The sequence below is a fragment of the Chrysemys picta genome, chromosome 22, assembly GCF_011386835.1.
Source record: "Chrysemys picta bellii isolate R12L10 chromosome 22, ASM1138683v2, whole genome shotgun sequence".
Taxonomy (NCBI): Eukaryota; Metazoa; Chordata; order Testudines; family Emydidae; genus Chrysemys; species Chrysemys picta.
The window spans coordinates 312,051-320,921 of NC_088812.1; the positions used below are offsets into that span (position 1 = coordinate 312,051).

The window sequence follows — 8,871 nt, forward strand, 5'->3', positions numbered from 1 at the left end:
ACGGTGCATTTTTGGCTTTTGGAAACAGCCAGCCGATTTCAGATTCCCAAACTAAAACTGCAGATTGGAGGGAATTCACCTCTTTGCAGTTACAAACAACAGTTACAGCTCTTGTTTACCTGAAAGACGAAGAAAGGGGCCGTGGCTCTCTCTTTAAAGAGTTCCAAGAACTCTGGCACCACCATTTCTGCCCTGGGAAAGAATAAAATTTTGTTAATCTTGGTGTTCAGGCCTCACAGCACCATCCCAACCCAAAAGCTATTGCAGCCTCTGGAGTATGAACTGGGGGCTTTGTTCCCCTTTGTACCAGAACATCTTCCCCTTCTCTTCATTACTCTTAGATGTAAGGGATTTGACTCTGTAACCAGGGCTCTTTCAGGGGTAAACCCCAGACTTTATGCTGCTGTAGGAAGTAGCTATCTCCTTCCTCTGGGGGATTTAGCTCCCAAAAACCTGATAATCTGGAGCAAGGACATTCAAAACCCAGTGCCTGGAACCCCCAGTCCCTGAAATCCTTGTTACTGCCCCCCAACACTCACTTGTTTGTGCCATATTTCTTCTCAGCCACTCGGATCTCTCTGTCCTCCTGGTAGCCTCGGGCACTCTGGTAATAGGAGAGGGGGTGCTCCACAGGGAAAGCCACAGGGAGAAACTGTTTCCTGTCATCGACCTCGTAAGAGTACTTAATTTTCTGAAACTCAAAGGAAAGGGCTTCCTGCCCATCTTCCCCCTGCAGGGATTATGCAGAAGGGAAGAGCATTTAGACTTTCACATCAAAGGGCCCTTACAGTAAGGCCACATCACTTCACATATACTATAGGGAACTGCACTGGCTGGGAAGTCTAGATTAGATGGGACCAACTGGACATTTACAACTTTTGTTCCTAAACAACATTGTCTGTGAGACTACAGGTGTTAGTTACAAATGTTGCGCTTTTAAAAACCTCTTATTCCCTGCCTGTGATGGATATCAGCTGGCTTTCAGCCAAGCTCTAAGGTTTTAATTTAAATTAGTGGCTTTGGAAAGGCAGGTTGGAGATGAGTATGTTTGCTAAGAAACAGCAGTTCCCAGGCAGCTGTCAGCTATTATAAAGAGCTGGAGTCTAAGTCTGTACCTGGTCTCGATGGAGTGGCACAAGCTCTGCAGATCCATTATTTGGGGTTGGCACAACTTTAGCTAATGTGGCTTTCCTAGGACTGGGTTCCTGAAAAACACAAAGCAAACATGCACTCTGTAAAGCAGGTCACAAGGTAAGTGGAAGCCAGGAGGGATCCATATACAGTCATTATAAGCCACTGTGAGCAACACTCAAACACAGAGAACATTCCTCTATTTTTACTGGCTTATCTGGACTTTTCATTGATATTTTAAAACCACCCAGGAAAGACCAACACTTGCAATGAAAATTACCCTGTATGCTCACTCCCCAGGAAAGACTGAGTTCCTAGAGGGGAGGGGGGAGAGTGAGGCAGAGAAATCAGATGAACTTAGCCCAGCCAACATGCTGCAGAGGATAGAAAAGTGAATGGGAATAACTGCACAGTTTGAGATTCTGAATGCAAAAACAATTAGCCACAAACTCTTCCCAGCCTAGCAATTGTTGACGGTCAGGTCATATCTTGCTGGAAAGAAAGTTTCCCATAAATTTGATAAAGTCTCAGATTTGATCAACAAACTCAATGTCCCATTAACTTTGACATGATCAATACAATTGCTCCTCAAACAGGGGCTTCCACTTTTGAGTGCTCTAATGATGCCCAGTAAAAAAAACAAGTATTGTCAGAGCAATCTCAACCCTTCCCTGCACGCATGGAGTTGGCAAACGTCATAGGATTCACTCAACAGCTTGGGGACTCTAGCATGGAGGAACAATAGGGAGCGCAGGATCGTTATAATGAGCTCTGAAGATGCTCGGTAAGGGACAGAGAGGGGAGACTGTTAAATTCAGACCATTCATCATACCAGACTATTTTAAATGATTCCCTTGTTAACAGTTTCCCGGTTTTGTCATCAATTTTTGAGTTTTGTTTTCAGACATAAAGGAGAGAAAAGGCTGACTACAGGTTGTGGTGGTGGGGAAGATGTAATCCAATGGTATCTTCAGTTCCTTATTGATGCATCCGAAGAAGTGAGGTTTTTACTCACGAAAGCTTATGCCCAAATAAATCTGTTAGTCTTTAAGGTGCCACCAGACTCCTTGTTGTTTTTTCAGTTCCTTATGGGCAACAGACAGCTAAGTATTAGGAGAGTGACTTTCTGACAGTGAGATGTATTAGGCTGCAGAATCTCCTAAGGGCAGTGATGGAAGCCCTGTTGGGCAAACTAGGCAAAGGATCAGAGAACAACCCTGCCCTGACCCCCAGGATCAGGAAAGTGGAATAGATGGAAACCAACAGAGCTTTTCCATCTGCCATTATAATGAAGTCTGTAATGGTCTCAACTGACATTTAGCAATATTGGGAGGGCATGTGAATAGACAACACCTTTTACTATATACTCATGAAAAAAGGAGGATCCATTGCTTAGAAGAAAGGCTTACAAGTGCAATAAAAGCATCTATAATAAAAGGTAACCGACTAACAAAAGAAGCTCGGAGATGCTACTTTCCACAGTACAGCAAGTTTCAAATTTTAGTTATGAACACATTGGAAATAATAACACTGTCCCCTGACATAAGGAAAATCTCAAAACTCTGCCATGTCACATCTCAAACTCATGCTGACCAAAGGTTACCAGATTAATACCCTGAATGGAGGATTGTGACAGCCCACTCACATTACAATGAAACCATCAGAGCACACTCTACTTTTAGTTTCATTCTTGCAGCTCAACCTGCGCTAGCAGATTCTCTGGCAAAAGGGGATTTCCTTAATAAAAGGAATCAAGAGAAGCAACATTTTAACCCTTTTATTCTTCACATTTTCCTCTGGATCCAGCTGCACAGTTTGACCCAGACTTTAGTCTACTTAATCTGACATTATCCCAGCATCTAAAAATAACATCCAAAACAACACAAAAGGGAAAGCACAAAGGGCAGAGAAATCTTCAACCTCATTGAGGGGTACTGTAGCAGCACGGCTGGGTGAAGAACTTTAGTGACTAGTCAAAGGTCAAATCTTGCCCCTACCCTGGCAGTCACAGCAGGAATGTTCCCGACACTCTGTTCTCTAAGGCTTTGTCAGTTTAAGTTTTCCACACGATGTAGCTTCCACCCCAGTCCTGAAGAAACTAATCCACAGCCTAACAAATCTCAGAGCATTTTGCCAAATAATCTGCCCAGTTTTTCCTTTGTTCATTTTCATGCAATTACCTGCCTGTAGGACCCCTTCAGCCACCCTGTTTCCTTGCTGTTTACATTGTTAATTCCTGTAGCTCATGGTCTGGATTTTTAACATTCATGATCAAGATAACTATATTTGCAACATATACAGCTACCAAGGCCTTTGAATAACCACTGGGGGTGTCCACTTTGGTCAAACAAATTCCTGGAGATTTCATTACATGACATAATCTTTAATTAAAGTTAAATCTTTAATTCCTGGAGACTCCAGGACAATCCTAGAGGGTTGGCAACACTAGTAACCACTGCCTGCAATCCAAAGCAGTAACAAGTTGCCTAATCAATAACACTACCAGAACACTGGGAAACTCTAGGATACAGCCCACAGTGTTGGCAGCCGCTCCAGGGGCTCATTTGCTTTGAGAGCTCCTTGATTGTCTGAATAAATGCCCAAGATACAGCTGCAGACCTATGCCAACTACTCTGGAGACTAGTTAATGAAGCTGTACCAGATGTTTTTTGCCGAGACGACTTGCAGTTAGACATGCAACTACTCCTAAGAGGAAGCTATACAGACAGTTACAGGAATTGCCATGAAGTGAGGCAAACCAGCCAGAGCAGTTCAGTCGTTATAAAGCAACTTTTTTGTGCTAAAAAAGTTATCACACCTGCAAGCAGGGCCAGCTCGGCCACACACACTTCTCCCCTACACGTCCCAAGTAAAAGCAGACCAGTTTCAATGGAGAGATATTTCTGTACAAGAAAATGTTTCATAACCCCCACCCATAATCACCCTCCCATTCTGTTTCACTTTCTGTCTAAAAGTGCACAGTGCTGCTATCCAGCTATTAAACCACTGCCATGTCACAGCAAATGAGTTTTCCCTGTATACTCAGCTGCCACCTCCCACCTCAGAAGTGGCTGCATTTCCACAGTATGGGAAGCAATCCTGCTGGATAGTTTCTGATATCCATGGTGGCTCTTCAGAAGTGATATCACTCATTACTGTTACTTTACACCTCTACAGCCTCTTCCATCCAGAAATTCTTCACACACAGCACCAGGATATTACAGCGCCCTGGAGGTTGGAAGTGGCAGACAGCTCATGGCCAGCAGGGGAAGAATCCAAGCTCAAGACATTAGAGGAGCCCAATGAACATTCCAATGTCCACACGGGACAGGGGCAGATCTCACTCAGAGCCCTCCAGACAATGGGCAGATCCATTCCAGAGTAAGAAAACTAAAGGCAAGCGAGGAGGGAGGTAACCCTGTGTCAGAACATAAGAACAGTCATACTGGGTCAGGCCAATGATCCATCTAGCTCAGTATCCTCTTTTCCCACAAAGGCCTATACCAGACTTCAGAGGAAATGAACAGAACAGGGCAGTTCTCAAGTGATCCATTCACTGTCATCTAATCCCATCTTCTGGTCGTCAGAGGTTTAGGGACATGGAGAGCATGGGAGTGATCATCTTGGCTAACAGCGATTGATGGGCCAATCCTTTCATTAACTTATCTGAGTCTCAGTTATACCTTTGGCCTTCACGGCACCCCCTGGGTTACAGGTTCTCAACCTTTTTCTTTCGGCGGCGCCTGCAACATGCTATAAAAACCCCACAGCCCATCAGTGCCCCAACAACTGTTTTTCCTCTTTTAAAACCGGGGATAGGTCACTGGATGATTCCCTGGTCCGTTCATCCGCTCTGGGGCCCCTGGCATTGGCCCCTGTCGGATGGCAGGAGACTGGGCTGGATGGACCTTTGCTCTGACAAGCCAGGCCCTGCAGTGGCGGGGAGCCAGCATGGCAGCGGCCCCCCAGAGCTGAGCGGCTCGGGCGGGGCGAGGGGCTCAGCCCGCCCCAATGGGGACCCCAGACGCCCGCCCGCCCGCGCCCCCGTGACTCACCCTGACGCAGGTGAGCGCGCAGTGCGCGTGGACGGACCACAGCCCCGAGAGCGCGGTGAGCAGCTGCGCGACCCCGATGGCGGCGAGCGCCAGCAGCGCGGCCTCGGGGGCGCCGCGGCCCGAGCCGGCCTCCGCCTCCTCCCCCTCCCCCCAGGCGGCCCAGGCCCGGGGCCCCCACAGCCACAGCCAGGCCGGGTACAGCCCGGCCACGAACGGCAGCACGGTGCCGTGGAGGAGCCGGGGCCGCCGCCGGTACAGGGTGACCGCAGAGACCAGCTCGTCCGCGGGGCCCGGAGCCGGAGCGGCCACCGCCATCTTCCGGCAGCCCTCCTAGCAACGCGCCGCTTCCGCTTCCGGGGGCCACGGCGCCCTGGCGTCTAAACCGCGCGTGCGCAGCAACCTCGCGGACGGGGGCGCGCATGCGCAGCGACCGGCCCGAGCCCGCCTGCCTCTAGTGTCATGGCCACGGCTGGGCTTTCGCGCATGCGGACTGGGACGGTTCCGGGTGCGCTCTGCGCGGCAGCATGTGAGTGCGGGGCCGGGCCGGGTCGGGCCGGGACGGGCCGGGGGAGGGGGCGCGCGGTCCGCTCCGGTCTGGTCCGGTCCGGTCTGACTGTCCGGTCTCTCCCCAGGCAGGCCGCCCTGGAGGTGACGGCGCGGCACTGCCGCAGCGAGCTGGAGCAGTACGGGCGCTGCGTGGCCGCCAGCCCCGCCAGCTGGCAGCAGGACTGTCACCAGCTCAAAGTCAGCATGGCCCGTTGCGCCTCCTCGCAGTGAGTGCCCATCCCCGCGGCGTCTGGGCGGCGCCCCCCGTGCCCCACTGTGCGAGCCAGGGGCCTGCTCACCCCCGTCACGGAGCGTGGGGGGTCCGGGCCCTGCCCCCGGCTTCCGGCGGCTCACCGGGACTCTCAGCCAGGCAGTAACGCAGCACGGGCTAAACCAGGGCTTGTCGGCATAAACAGGGCCCCTTAGTCGCGTCCTTCTAGGGGGTAGGGAGCTTCGACCCCAACCTTGGGGTTCCCTCCGATTCCCCAGCCAGCCCCAAACTGAAACTCCCCTGCAGCCCCCTCCCCCCGCCCGCCTTTGTCCACTTTCCCCAGGCAAAGGTGTCACCTGGCCCAATCCCCCTCCTGGCTCAGGTATCACCCCCTGCTCTCCCATCCCCCATGCAGACAGTCCCAGGTCAATCCGCCCCGCTCCCTACCGCGTCACACCCCACTGTACAGCTGAGGGGCAGGGAGAGGACGTGACCTGCCCAGGCAGGGACTCTGTGGCAGAGCAGGGACTTGAACCCCGTTTTCCTGAGGGTGGTACCAATGCTGTAACCGCAAGGCCAGCCTGCTCCACCCGTTGTGCAGCTCATCACTGGGGGTTCACATCCGCTACTGGGCACATTCCTGACTTCCCAACAGCTGCTTTGTCTAGAGATTTTAAAATGTTCTTTCTAGGCTTATTCCAGGGTCTGTTCAGTCCCCTGTGACCGTCAGCAAAGCTCCCCGTGAGGAGCTCAGCGTCTGTGTGTGTGTTTGCTTTGTTGCAGCCCGATTGTGCAGAAAATCCGCCACGACTGCGCTGAGCCCTTCACTGCATTTGAACAGTGCTTGAAACAGAACCAGGCCTCCGTGGTGAACTGCACCGAACACGTCAACGAGTTCCTGCTCTGCGCTGAGCAGGTGAAGCTAATGACTTAAGGTGAATGAAGGCTCAGCTGGAAACTTGAAATCCCCTGTTCATCTCCAGCACGGGCAGTCTCCCGGTTAGCATCCCTATCTACCACCCTCCCCTGCCCTAGAGATTCCCTCCAGGAGTGAGATTGGAGATCAGTGCTCATTCTTTACTTGGCCTCTCTACTGAGACTGAGGATAGGTCTACACTTACCTCCGGGTCTGGCAGTAAGCAGTCGATCTTCTGGGATCAATCCTGGAAGTGCTCGCCGTCGATGCCGGTACTCCAGCTCGGTGAGAGGAGTACGCGGCATTGACGGGGGAGCCTCCCTGCCGCGTCTGGACCCGCGGTAAGTTCGAACTAAGGTACTTCGAATACGTTATTAACGTAGCTGAATTTGCGTACCTTAGTTCGAAGTGGGGGGTTAGTGTGGACCAGGCCTGACAGTAAGTGCCAGTTGTAACGGTGATTCTTGTGGTAGTGACACTTGACCACTAGAAGCCTGCCTGACCAGCTAGCTCATTTCACCTAGGTCTCCAAATGGGTATCAGAAGGTAATGACTCTGAGCTGACAGCCATGTGATGAAAAACCCTGACACTTATCAGAGGGGTAGCCGTGTTAGTCTGGATCTGTAAAAAGCATCAGACGAAGTGGATATTCACCCACGAAAGCCTATGCTCCAGCCCTGACCCTGCTGCCAAGCCCTTGAGCCATCTTGGTTGCTGCCATGAGTTCAGTCTAACTTTATGAACCAATCTGGAGCAGTGAGTTTATGCAGTAATGTACATCAAGCTTTCTCAGTAGAGTCCGCTTACATTACTACACTGAGCACTTTCTTTCAAAGGGTTTGTGCTTTGATGGAGCAGTAGTAAAATAAAATCTTATTAAGTTTGTGGAAACCCCTAGAAAGCTACAAAATTACTTATCAGCTGTCTGTGTAATCACTGTATTCTCAGGACTAGAGTTTCACATATATGCACAACCACTGACTTTCATTCCTGCTGTCTTTCCACAGGGGACACTGAGAACCTTCACCTTCAGGAATGAGACAGGCTTTCCCAGCTGTGGAGCCTCCTTCTTATGGTTCCTGGCAGAAAACACAGAATGATACGAGTCCCTGCGCTCTGGCTTTCATCAGTTTCCGGTCACATGCACCTGAACAGTTGGATTCGCAGCAGGACATCAGAATCTGTCAGCATTTGTCAGTATGCTGTTAGTGCTGCCTCTTGTCTCTGCTGGTCGCACAGCCCTGGACAGCACCATTAATTAATAAGCTACAGACACTGTATTAAAATTACAATAAAGGCTCGACTCTGCACTGAAATTGAGACCGAAGGCTGAAATTGGTCCTTAACTTGTCCTGTTTACTGTAACATGTATTCTTTCCTACTCCCTGCAATATTTAGGCACAGTATTTCTGCGCCCTAATAAAATAATTCTTAAAGACTAAAGGGCTGGCTCTGGCTTCCTCCAGTTGATATGGGGAGCTGCTGTGAGAGTCTGGATGACAGCACTGAAATCCAGGTGATAACTGAAGAGAGAACATCAATCTGTTTAGGTCCCAGATTTGAACAGCATCAAAACTATTCCTCACTCCCATTGCTGACAAATGTTCTGGAAGGGCTATAGACAAGCACAGGGGTTCTCAAACTGGGGGTCGGGACCCCTCAGGGGGTCGCGAGGTTATTACATGGGGGGTCGCGAGCTGTCCGCCTCCACCCCAAATCGCGCTTTGCATCCAGCATTTATAATGGTGTTAAATATATAAAAAAGTGTTTTTAATTTATAAGGGGGGGGGTCGCACTCAGAGGCTTGCTGTGTGAAAGGGGTCAGCAGTACAGAAGTTTGAGAACCACGGGACTAGCATGTCTTGTGCTCTGCTTTGGAGCCAGCAGAGGGAGCCTTGTCAGCAGCAGAGCTGTAGGGATATCTAATAACTAGCACGGCACATGTTTGAAATGCTTTACAAAACCTGACCATTGTAGAAACAAGACAACAAACAAATTCCTAAATGCTGGG

The 8,871-nt window shown here is 50.3% G+C and overlaps 2 protein-coding genes across 3 annotated transcripts in view; one reads left to right on the forward strand and one right to left on the reverse strand.

The window, feature by feature from the left end:
- Positions 1 to 5,552, reverse strand: part of ATP13A1 (ATPase 13A1) — a 28,605-nt gene extending 23,053 nt beyond the window's left edge. The window contains exons 1-4 of one of the 2 annotated variants that reach the window (XM_065575744.1): positions 5,187 to 5,552; positions 1,116 to 1,205; positions 540 to 730; positions 120 to 192 (exon numbers count right to left, since the gene is read on the reverse strand). In XM_065575744.1, the coding sequence (XP_065431816.1) occupies positions 120 to 192; positions 540 to 730; positions 1,116 to 1,205; positions 5,187 to 5,501 (669 nt within the window). In that variant the 5' untranslated portion in view covers positions 5,502 to 5,552. The remainder of the gene's footprint in view (positions 1 to 119; positions 193 to 539; positions 731 to 1,115; positions 1,206 to 5,186) is intronic. The other variant, XM_065575745.1, reaches the window with a different exon arrangement.
- Positions 5,553 to 5,630: 78 nt separating this feature from the next.
- Positions 5,631 to 8,303, forward strand: CHCHD5 (coiled-coil-helix-coiled-coil-helix domain containing 5). The gene is given in 5 exon segments (XM_065575747.1): positions 5,631 to 5,683; positions 5,685 to 5,712; positions 5,823 to 5,959; positions 6,727 to 6,878; positions 7,868 to 8,303. Coding segments are annotated over 4 exon segments (354 nt in total). The 5' UTR covers positions 5,631 to 5,645; the 3' UTR covers position 6,878; positions 7,868 to 8,303.
- The last annotated feature ends 568 nt before the right edge of the window (positions 8,304 to 8,871 follow it).